The following is a 12,496-nucleotide window of genomic DNA, read 5'->3' on the forward strand; positions in this document are numbered from 1 at the left end:
AGAATGGATTTTTGTTAATCCAGCTAATTTTGAGAAGGGAGAGTGAGAAGTGCTCCTGTGAACAGGTGAGATGGCAGAATGGAGCAGGGTAGTAGTTACCAACAAGAGGATGGTGTCTGTCAATGGGAAGAGCATGCTCTTCTGCCGGTACAGTTGCAGATGGGTAACCATGATCAACCTTCACTGTTTGCACTATATTAGCTCCTAGTCATACTCCTAAAGCAAATTATTACTTTCACATCCTGCACTTTGTGAAGTTGCAGTGTTCAATAATTTAAAGCACAAAGAACAAATTTTTACTTTTGATAAAAATGCCACATCCATTCAGCACTGCATTATCCATGATCCCTAACACTATATAATATATATAATATATATCTCTTTGGAATGTTCAGTTGTGGTAGTGAACCTTTAATATGATCTTAATTTTAATTAGGCTTAAAGGAATTACAAATTAATCTTGCTAGGAATAAAGACCTTGAGCCAGCTCAGTAGTACCGAGTTGTCTGCATTGCGCTGAAGGAGGTACCGTTTGGATTTCTGGAGGCAAAGTCATGTAGAGGCAATGATGGAGCAGTGAGGTATTGCCTCCATCCATTTTATCCACGTCTTTTGGGTGGTGCTTTCCAGCACCTCATCCAGAAGCTTATGGGGCAGGTGGCTGGGGACTGCTGCTGTTTGATGGAGAGGAAAGGAATGACCTAGAAGAACTCCTTTGTTAACAAGGTAGAAGATCCCTAAATAACAACAATTTTGATAGGTGCTTAGCAGTGGTTTTCGGTTAGAATACATACGTTTACTGCAGGATTTGCAGCCAGCTGTTTTTTGTGGTAGCACATAGCATCTCCACTTTTTCCCAGAGGGTACGCAGAACATTTTGGATTAGATGTTGTAACAACAAAGGGTTGAAAAATAAAGACAAAGGTGTTCTTAGGTATTCAGGAGAAGAACTGCATGTAGGGTGACTGCAGCTTTGAGTATCAAAAACTTAATGTGTCTAATGCCACCTTCTGGTCGTTGTTTGCTACAAGCCATTTTTCTGCACCCATTCAAGGCTTTGAAGCAGAATTCCTTCACGTAACATTGTCCCAATGCACAGTGCATACTTCAATTGCATCCTTTGTGCTCTTTCACTGTACTGTTCAGAGGTGAATCTCTGTTACGAATTTTGGTAGTTGGCCGAGACTTTAGGTTTTATAAGGTTTCATCCTGTACTTGACCAGTGGCTGTTGGCTGCATTTCCACAGAGGTCTTAATGCAACTTCCAGTTATACATTAGTGATCTGTTCTCGACACAGATTATGATAACATTTAGATATCTAGCTTATTTAAATAAGGATGTGCAGAATTTAAATAAGAGTTTTCAAGGGTGTGCAGAAGTAGATGACTATATCCACAAAGTTAGAAGCTCAAGTTGTGTCACACAAATGTAGGGGCTCCTTATAAATATTTGGACCTGGTTACCTGTGTGGTGGTTGCAAGGCTGAGTGGTAAGTATGGTGCAGGAGGTTGACTGCTGGTGGATTTGTATTCACTGAACTAGTGAGTTTTCACCAAAAGCATTGGTATTTTGTTTTGTTTGTTCAACAACTCTGCAGTATTTCTAGTAACACCTTCATTGTTTTCATAAATATACTGCTTAACAGACCACGAATGGGGCAAAACATGTCTGTTCTAAGGTCTTCCACCCTACACTCAGGGACAAGTGTTAAAAGAGTTAGGGCAGAATCTGCCACCCTCAGCTTAAAGCCCATCCAGGACAGATGTCCTGTCTGCCATCAGTGGGAAGAACCTGGCACCTCTACAAGGCAATTCATCCTCCCTGCCTTACACAATTACAATTCTGCCGGAACATTCATCCCATCATGTCCTTCCAGCACAGGCTATAAAAGGAGCCTACGCACATAGATGCTTAACTTTTTTGATGATTAAAAGTAGGAGAGATGAATACCACCTGAAAAGGCTACAAAATACTGAGGTGCTATACCAATATAAAATCATTGATCATGCTTTCCTCTGCCCCACTTCCTACCAGCTTCTTGCCTGATTCCTGCTCACTAATGTAATTGCTCTTGATCAATCTTCCTCTTAATCCATACCCATATAACTAGACAACGGTAAACACTAGACTAGACTAGAAAGCACATCTCAGCTTGTCTGAAGGTGGACACATAAGGCTCCACATGGAGCCCTCCGCATGGAGAGCAAGCACCTTGTGCACGGGGCTCCCATGAGCAGTGCCATTCCCTCGTGCCACCCCAGACAGGAGTGGTACTGGACACCAGGACCCATGCTGTTACAGGCAGGGCTGGGCTGCCCTGCTGCGGGCTGTCCTGATTCCTGGCATTGTATCCCAGGTGCAGCCTGGAGCCAGAGGAGGTGCAGTGCAGCTCCAGAAACCAGAGATGCAAGGAAAACCTAACTGAGCTAGGCTTAAAGGCACATTGTGTCTGAGAAGGATGCTCCCTTCCAGCCTTGAAAAGCACTGTCACAGCATAGGAAAAAATGATTTTTTTAAAAAAAATCAACATTACTGCTTGCTGTCTCTCACCGTGGTCGGCTGTTCCGAAGCTCTCCTCCCCTGCTTTTCCTTGCCTGCTTTCTGAAAGTCTAAAGAAACACATCTCAAACTCAGTGTGTGCCCACAGCTACAGTTATTTCTAAGTTCCTGCGAATAGCTGCAAGGTTTTCCCTTTCCGTGCTCTTGCTAGCAGTATCTAATGCACAGTGGGATCCTGCTTGGCAGCCAGAGCGCTCAACAGCACAGGCAGAGCTCTGACTTCTAACCCAACCCTGAGCAAGCAGAAATCGTCATGAGGTCAGGGAGGGGTTTCCTTGTGTGCCACCTTTAAAGAAAAGGGGTGAGAACTTCAGACTGGGCTTAAAGTGGGGAACAGCAAAACAGTCTGAATAACCAAGAAAAATGTAATTGATACCAAAACCCAGTGTTATAGTCAAGTCAGAAAATAGAGTAATTCCAACTTTTTAAAAAGCAATTAAATATTCCAGCTCAAAGTATACAAAACACTTTTTAGAAAGGGTTGCAGTGAAAAACTGCTTTTGTTTTTGAGAAGAGTTTTAAGTGATTTTGGTAAAGCAGAATTCAGAGTTGTCCACAGCATTATGCATAGCAGATCGTTGATAATTCTGGTTTGGGGAAGGAAGGAAGGAAGGAAGGTCTTTCATGAGGTAGACTACAGAGCTGGCCCCAAGTCACCCCATAGAGAAGGCAAACAGCCCAGCTCAACCTCTAGACACCAGAGCTATCATCTCCATCACACAAGAGGCAGAAAAGTCCAGGAGCTGAATTTGTACTAGAATTGGTGATGAAAACACCACTCAGCCTGCAACATACATGGAGAACTCCTTGTGTGCCCCAAACCAAAAGTGAAAGCTGCCAGTTCCTAACTCTACTTTTCCACCTCATCCCTGAGCTTCCCTCAGTCCCTCGCCAGGGTCCCTATGGACACAGCATGGTAACAGCCCCCTTCCCTTCCTGTTCACAGCGCCTTCCCCCCGGGCTGTGCCTGTGTTTGACATCAGTGGCCCTTGGCACTCGTGTTTCAGCAGGTGGGAAGACACCAGCTCAGGAGGGATGGGGGAGGCAGGGTAAGCAGCACCTTCCTAGCACCAGGCAGGCACCACCTGGGATGGGGCATAGGCTGGGGTGGCAGCACCCTCACAGTCCTCACATGGTACTCCCATAGAGCTGTCTATGCTTTTATTTAAATTTATTTTTCATTGCCAGGGTTGCAAGCAGCTCAGGGATTTGCTTGGATCCCCTCATAGCTCCTCCTCTTTTTCTTCCCATCACACTGTCATGCTTTGGTCGTTCCTTTTCTTGTGCATTTACCCAAATATCTTTTTCTAATGGGCAGGAATTTCTTGGTATAATGTTTCACTTCAGGGTATGCTGCCTTTTTGAAGCAATTCCACCTTTGCCCTACCTTTGCACTGTATCGAGTTAATCACGTCCGTTGAGAATTTAAACCTTTTCTGTTCTCTGTGCTGTACAAGTCTTCAGCATTGCTCCACTTGGTCTCCCAACTGTTCTCTTTGTTTCTTTCCTCCTGTTACAGACCAGAACTTCATTTTATCTTTTCTGGGATTTCCGTCCTACTTTGACTTCATCTGCTATATTTGCCTATCACTAGCCCAAGTATTAAAATTATCTCATTGCTTGTTGTTTAGATCAGTATCTTCCCGTCCCACAAAGCTAGGTACATGCTGTAGAAAGCAGGATAACACAACATTATCTCTTAGCTTGGAATAGTTCTGTCTTGGGTTTGCACTTTACATTTTTCCTGTAAAACATTTGCTGCATTTTTGTGTCTGTGTGTTATTACCCTGTGGTTTACTTTCACATTTCCTATTGAAATGGAGTTTCAAATGTAGCTGACTCTGCATCCCATATTCATAAACATATGGAAGTCTGCTTTGTTTTATCGTGGAATGGATGGCGGAGTGCGTTTGTTTTGGTTTTGTTATGGGGATTTCTTTGCTTCTAGTTACCAAACCTAGAAGAATACTAGTTTATAAAGGTGGAAGAATCCTACCCCTCTCTTTGCTGGATTTTATTTATTTTATTTTTTTTGGTCTTCTGTTAGTTTTGCTGCTCCCTTCCCATCTGTATTTTTTGTTTTTAATTACTTTTTTTCAATTCCTTCATCTTCCTTAAAGTTTTAGTCCCTTTGCTTTTTGATAATTTCAATTTTCTTGCTGCTATAAATCCTTATTTTAAAAAACATAAGCTTCCCCAAACGTGAGAGGGGCAGCAAGTGTCTTTATGGTACCCGTTTTGCCTCTTTGAGTCACAGCTCCGTAGCTCCTTTATAAATTGCATCAGCAAACAGTGCCAGCTCTGAAGTACACAGCTTTGCAGTTATTACCCTCAACCTGCTGGCAAGTAAAATCTGATTAGTCTCTCCAAAGACCAAGTTCCTCTGGTTTGATTTGAAAAGACTGGACTAGTTAAGGGGGGGGGGGGGGGGGGGGGGGGGGGATTGTATTTTCCTCCTGGCTACACCTCCTCTTTCCAAAACAATTCTGTCTCTGCTTTGCATGTGAGTCATGTTGAGCCAGAACGTGCCATTCCTAATTTCCACCTTGTTTTTCCAGGCAGCCCCTCTTACTGAAACATTTAAACACTTTAATTTGCCTCTTTGCTTTTTTGCCCTTGCTACATAGTCCCTCGGCACCATACTCCAATTCCCTAGAGTCTTCATCCACTTCTACAGCACATCGCCTGTGCAAGTCTCACAGACAGGACCCCATGAAACGGCTTCTTTCTCCAGAAGCTATGTCACCTTCTGCTGTATAACAAAGTTTTTCAGCCTTCATCATTATACCCTGTCATTTGGAGGGCACCCAGATTCTTTAACAGAGTTCAGCGGAAGATCCGCTATAGAGCAGAGGAGCGTTTGGCTTTTTTTGTGTGTTTCTGCAGTCAATCAAATGTGGGCAAATACTTGCTAACAGACAAATATATTGCAGCTGATGCAACTGCAATTTTCATTTCAAGCATAGGTTTCTGTGATAAAAGCACCATTCAGTGTAGAAAATATGTTTTGGCTTCAATCTGTGTAGGTTTCATACACTTTTAGATGCCAGGAGTAACTAATTGGTGATATTTTTTAAATAACGGCCCTCCACAGACTCACTTCTTTCTCTGTTTTGTATGCTGTGCTGGATTAAAGTACAATTTCCAAATGTTTTTGACCTTTAGAGAGCCAATGCTTTTTTTGTTTGACTTAAATTGAAACCTGTGGAGAACATTTTGTCCTCTGGCCCAAAAATGACTCTGCTCTGTCCTGTAAGTGTTTGCAGGACTAGGGCCACCGTCATTGTTTCCTACACAGACATTTTCTCATTAGCCGTGTTTTGATATAACACAGCACAGGGCTCTCTAGGTAGCAGAACATTCTTTTAAGTAATTTGTGTCTACCAAGAAAAAGAATTGCCTGCAATTCAGGTACAGATCATTGCTTCACTTTCCCCATTTTGAAGTTTATATTTTTATCTGACTCTGACCATTTTTATTCCTTGTCAAAACCCATCTTTTATGCTTTTCTTGATAGCTCTATGTTAATCTAATGTTCAGTAATCTGTAAAGCTTGTCCTATATCATCAAAATAACATTAATGTCTTTGTACCGTAAAAGCCATGGGTTAGAATCAATTTTATGCCACAGCTATCATCCTGATACAGTTGTAAAGCTCTTGATCTAAACTAGATTGTCATGATTTCTGAGACATCTCCTTTTAAAAGCCTGTCTACTGAAAGTGACAAGTTTAATACTGGTGATTATTTACCAGAATTAAATCTACATATTGTTAATCACCAAGATGAGCGTTAGGATACCTGCTTTTTGGGGAAGCCAGCTGGCAGTCCACTGGGGAGCCTGCTCATCTGGAGAGTCTACAGAGGAATTCTTGCCCGGCTGAGACTTTCTCTAAAGCCCTGCTTTACTGCCCCACCAGCTGCACTTTGTACAGCCAGACCTTGCTTACCCAGGGCAGTTATAAGGTTACAGTCGTGCTTCACATGAGAAGGAACTGGGTTGAGAGGTAATTCTGGATCGTGTCCACTTCTCACTTGATAGTATTGATACAATGGGAGGAGAGAGTGGGTGTTTGAGTCTTGAAAAAAAGCTCTTTAGAAGAAATTAAGATCACTTCCCACCCTCACCCCTGTTCCTTGTCTTATTCTGCTTCTGCATCCCACATCACCTTAATCAAAACACCTTATCTTTCTGCAGGCTTCTGTTAGTACTCTAATGCGATGTCTCCAATTCCAGGTCCTGCTCGTTCCAAGGCACTGGTGGCACTATGTGGAATCCATTGATCCCGTCACAGTCAGCATAAACTCTTGGATTGAACTGGTATTTTCCTTTTTATGTCATGGTGATGTAGCATTTCCACGTCTGCATGGACTTTTGTCCCTCACCTGCCAGGTTCAGCCTTATTGGGTGTGCTGTATTCGGAGGCTGGGGAGGGAAGAGCCCTTATGGACAGTTTTTCCTGAAGAACCTTCCAAGGTTCTGGATCGGAAGCCCCAGTTCAGCATAAATCACATTCAAGTTTACCTTAATCAGGCAAACAATTAAACACAAGCTAAACTTTTCATGTCCAATTTCTTATGGGCTAACTAGCTTTGTGCTGAGTAGGGGATGGCAAAACAGCAACTTCATCTCAAGCACATGCTTACATGCAAAGCTAAATTAGAGTTTAAGTCAGATTAATGTGATAGGAAGGGGGTGGCAGAGCATTTTGAATTTGCTTTTCTCTGTGATAGCTTTGATGTGCCTGGAGTTGGATTTTCTCAAGTATTTAATTTCCTTTTCCCCAGGCTTGATTTTTCTTGCTCATGTTAACCAGTTTGTATGGGATGATTCCAGGGATATCACAGAATAGTTTGGGTTGGAAGGGACCTTTAAAGGTCATCTAGTCCAGCCCCCTGCAATGAGCAGGGACGTCTTCAACTAGATCATCTCAATGCTCTAGAAGGTTTTCTGATTCAAATTACTTGCTTATTAATATTACCTAGCTTAATATAAAATAAAGACCCTTTGAAATGGCCTGTGAAAGCTGCCTCACTAAAATACTTACTCTTTTTGTTGTTGGTTTTTTTTAAAAAACCTTTATTAGACTGGAAATCTGCAGGGGGATGAACAGATGTATTCAGCTGCTGTTCAAAGACCGCACAATACATCTCTCATGCTAACATCAAACCAAGCATTTGCAGAGTAGAGGAACTCACTTGGGTGTTTCCCTCATGGAAAAACTTTCCAGATGGGACTATGTATTTAGAAAGGACAGCAGGCCCACAGTCCACACCAAACTTTTAGGTAGCCTTAAGTACAGTCAGGCTGTGTCCAGTGCCAGAAAAAGCACCAACAATATTGCAGAGCAACCATTTAAACCTGCCTTAAATTTGAGAAGCCTCTGAGGTAATTCAGAGGAACTGGCTGTGTGCCTTGTGCTTGGAAAGACCCTGATGTCAACACACATGCTTGTACCCTAAGCTGTGCCTCACAAATTGTGCCCCGCTGGAGAAGCGGGTCAAGGTTGGATGAGTTGGGTTAGGCTAGTAACTCCCAGGTGGCTGGGTGGTCTGTTAGCTACAGCATTTCTAGTTGTTCTTATGCACTGCAAGGAAAAAAACCAACACTGAGCTAAACTCCATGGCCTTTCTAATCATAAAGGTCTTGCAGAAGTCACCAAGATCCTGTTTGGCGATAGCGAGAGCGGGTAGTTGTGTGGCATCATAAACAGAGGAGCATTTGCTGGGTCTTGCTAGTGAAGGACACACACATGCCCTCTCCCCAGATAATCAAGAGCTGCCATAAGCAAGTGCAGATGTTGCAACCCGGGTGAAAGTTTCTTACAGAAGTTATCCCTATAGCTGATGATGGCAGCACTGTCAGGTGTTGGGCAATCCATCTATAAAAATAAATTCTGACAACGATGCTAAAAGACAATACTGAGAACATTTCCGTTACCAAATCAAATAGTTTTTGCTTGCAGCTGTTACCAGCTGCTTTCATATTGACAGATGTGAATTGTGCCAACATTTATAGTCCTAGTGAAACCATTAATTATATTGACAAGACTTTAGAGTAGAAGTCTAATTTGTTTTCAGCTGGATGTGAGCTACTCAAAGTATTCCTTGCTGCCTATTGTACTCTCATGCAATCGGTACAACAGACCAGGGTAAATACAAAGAGTGCAACACCTTAAATAATTTCCACATGTAGATACCAAACTCTGTGTTTTGGGGGTTTGTTATAAAAGGCCATTAATAAGCCAAGCATCCAAAGCCACAGAATGCTAAGAGCACTTCCCCCTGCTTCTATCCCAAATTCTGCTCAGGGTTCCAGGATGAATTACTGCTTCAACACTCATACTAGCAAGATGCATCGTTTGCTTGACATGTTCCCCAAAGCCAACATGAGGCAGTTCAGGGCTGTGGCTGACTAGGTTACATCTTTCCTCCAAAACTTGTATGTCTGAGTACCTCAATTAAAGCCAATTTATGCATCCACTCCTAGGCATTTGTCATTGAAGTAACTAAACCACACATCTTGTTTGGAAAGTTTTACTGTCTCCTTCCACATACTTTTCCCCTCCGTATACAAGAAACTCAATTGTGGGAAAGAAAGCTCAAAAAGATCCTGTGAAGTTTTGTTCTGCTGTCCTAAACTAGCTAGCACCCAGCTACCCAAGGGGATGGTGCAGAAAGTGAAGGCTGAAACAAAGAGCCAGTTATTAACTTAGGTTTTAGTTCTGCAGGAGAGCTTTCAGAGGAAACATGGTTTTCCTTCTACTGATATTTAAAACCGCAGCAGTATGGCAGCTGCCGTTACATGATAAAATATTTCCAGAATTTCCTTAAGACTCACTTTTATGGCTCTGTAGCCCCCAGATAGTTGCTGCCTAGCTGTAACATCCTGTGTGTTTTAAGTACTTGAATTAGACATAATATGTACATATATAAAATTTGCTATGTACTTCTGGGGTCCTTCAAGTCCTAAAGAGCTACATAAATGCATACATTAATTAAATGCTAACATTGCATTGTAATTCCAAGCACCAGATTCAATTAACAGAACACTCATACGGGAAAAGATTATATACACACTCTAGAATCTTATGTTTTGCAAATCCTTATTCAGATGAGTAGTTGCACCAAAGCCTGTACTGTTACCGATGTGGGGACTGTAAGTAGGAGCATCAAAAGTCTGAAACCTTTCACTGACTTCACATACATGAGTATGGCTTTCAGACTAAGGCCATCCATTTCATTCTTCCGAAGATCTTCCAGCTTTCTGCAGAGACCCAAGTGCTAACCTATCTCCAAACGCTTTCTGTTCCCTTGAGGCAGGATGCAGATCATGAAGCCCGTGTAGAAGAAGCAATAACTCGAATGCTGGTATGTGCCATAAAATCAGCAGAAAATCCGAGTGATGGAGATCTCTGGCTAAATCCCACAGAGGTAAGCCGTCTATTCCTCCCATTATAGCAGTGATAACAGAGAATTACTGACATTTTGCTTAGCTCCCCCTGAGTCTTTCTGCTGCCTGAGAAAAAGAATTTTAAATTCCTTCCCTTCATGTAGTAGAAGTAATTCATGGAAGATAATCATGCAATGCTGAATTGAAACATATCTCCTTTTAACTGAGTGTATCCTGGGTGTTTTCTTAGATTGAGGCAACATCCCATGAAATCAATCTTCAGTACCTGAATAAAGCAGTGTCTGCATATTTGAAGTGTCAAAAGGAAAGTGTGTCAGAGCACACGCGTTCCAGCAACAGTGGTGCAGAGCAAAGGACAAGTTCCTTATGCAAGAGGAAGAAGAGGGAGGTTGGCTGTGAACCAGAGGGCTGCAGATTACTAGCCCATGAATTTGGCTTTTCAACATTTAAAGCAGAAAAGCTGCAGAAAACACCTTTTGGGCTTCATCTTATTCAGGTTTTACCACAATCTCAAGAAACAAGCTCAATGGGTGCAGTTGCAGTTGAAAGTGATGGTAGACCTCTTCTCCGTGAAAATGAAGAAGGACATTTTGGAAAATTACACTGCACCAGGAAGCAATTGGTAATGAGTAATGACTGTGAAATGCCTGCACGTCAAATGGATTCAGACGGCAGTCCAAATGCCTCGCAAACAGCCCTTTCTACCAACGATTTGCTCGACTGTTTGGTTAATCCACATGTCATCAATTTAGTGGCTCGGCTGCTGTTGGAGAGAACAAAAGTTTAATGCCAGAGTGCTTTTATCATTCCTGAAGTAAATCAAATGGCAGCCTTGTTGTGGGTGTTTAAGCTCTGCAATAATTGAGTGTTTCATTTCAAATAATTTTTAGGTACAGACAGACACAGTTAATGGTTAAGTGACAGACTGAAGTTGAGCTGAAAGAAGAGTTAACTGGTTAATGATGGCTGGGAAGAGAAAGGTGTGTTTAGTCAGAGAGCTCCTCAGTGTTAAGAGCAAAACAGAGCATACGCAGTTATACTCCCACCGTGTACACGGCATCTTTAGTGTTCTACAGCTCTGAGCTGAGAAACAAGGATGGCTTGATGACAGATGATAGGAGGGAGTGCTGGGACATGGTTATGTAGCAGAGGAGGACTAAGAGCAGGAGAAAACTAATTTACTGTAGACTGCAGTCCTTGACCGCAGTTAAATGGTCAATAGGCGAGTGGTTGGGTTGATCACATTAGAGATGTAAGTTCAAATAAACCTAACCTCAGCCAAGAGGCAATGCACTCACTAATGCATCTATTTTCTCCCTTCCACAAAATAACTTCAGTTTTGTAACAAAGCTCTGGGATGGAGCGAGACTAAAGCCCTTAGCAAGCATGAGGCCTTCAGCTGGTTCAGAAACACATGAAGCTAGAGACTGAAGGCTATCGGGAAGTTACTGTTATGATTTATTTAAAGCCAGATGCACAGTGTTCCCTATCTCTAAGGTACGAAACAAAGCAGTTACGACATTCTGCTTCTGTCCTACTCTTTACTATAACAATCAAAATTTAATGATTTTTTTTCTTTTGGTTGTAAGTAGTTTCTGTGCAAGACCATTCTTTCTTCAAAGTATAGTAGTCCTTGGATTTGTGTTGGAGGCTGGATGGTCCTTTGATTAAAAGGTTATGGAACTTGAAAGACAGGCAAGAAGGCAGGTTAACACTGAAGCTACGGATGGAGGCTTGAAAAAAAAAAACAAAACTGGAAAGCAAGCTGCTGACATCTTCTGGGATGCTCTCACCTCCTCTGCTTTCTGTTTGTGGTGGCAAGAGAGTTGCATTTGCCCTAGTCATAGCTTCAGAGGGATTCTTCTGGGACAACTCCTGTGAAACCTTTGCTTTCAAAACTTATCTTTGCTCATGTCTACTAGCACCTACAAGCCAGTCTCTACCATTAACCTGTTTCCATGTTCATAATCCTGCACCACCAGCCCTGTGCCTGATACTTCCTCTGCTTGATGCCTATTGCCTGCTAAATACATGAAGCTAGTGCTGTTTTCCACAAAGATCCCCTTCCAGCAATTAATGTTTAAAAAAATCATGAAGGCAAAGGTGCTTTCTTTGTGCTTTTATACAGATTGCTTGTTGGCAAGGTCCTCATGGACAATGGCAAGTACTCTAGATAGGCACCTACAGGTCAGAAATCCAGCAAACCTTGCCATTTTAAAAATAAATAAATAAACAAACCCCTAATACCCTTGGAAGAGGATTAAATTGAAAAGGCTCAAAGTTTCACGTTTAACAAGCACAGAAATTTTACCCTGATGGGCCCTTTTGGGTGCAGTTACTTCAGCTGTTGGGTTGGGGCAGGATTTAGTTCTCATTCCTCTGGCTGGCTGGGAAGGAAAGAGGAAGCAAAGCTGTAGTTTCCCAGAGACCTTGGCTTTGAAAAGCCATGGTGGGTTAGTGGTAGGGGCCATGTCAGCTCTGACTGACCCAGAAACGGGCAGTGTCAAATGTCCTGCCCAACCC

General features: G+C 42.4%; 1 protein-coding gene across 3 annotated transcripts in view; it reads left to right on the forward strand.

Annotated features, from left to right (window-relative positions):
• Positions 1-10,822, forward strand: part of HSPBAP1 (HSPB1 associated protein 1) — a 38,133-nt gene extending 27,311 nt beyond the window's left edge. For all 3 annotated transcript variants that reach the window (XM_040602869.1, XM_040602870.1, XM_040602872.1), the window contains 3 exons: positions 6,797-6,880; positions 9,883-9,993; positions 10,203-10,822. In XM_040602869.1, the coding sequence (XP_040458803.1) occupies positions 6,797-6,880; positions 9,883-9,993; positions 10,203-10,760 (753 nt within the window). In that variant the 3' untranslated portion in view covers positions 10,761-10,822. The remainder of the gene's footprint in view (positions 1-6,796; positions 6,881-9,882; positions 9,994-10,202) is intronic.
• The last annotated feature ends 1,674 nt before the right edge of the window (positions 10,823-12,496 follow it).

Source organism: Falco naumanni, chromosome 8 (genome assembly GCF_017639655.2).
Source record: "Falco naumanni isolate bFalNau1 chromosome 8, bFalNau1.pat, whole genome shotgun sequence".
Lineage (NCBI taxonomy): Eukaryota > Metazoa > Chordata > Aves > Falconiformes > Falconidae > Falco > Falco naumanni.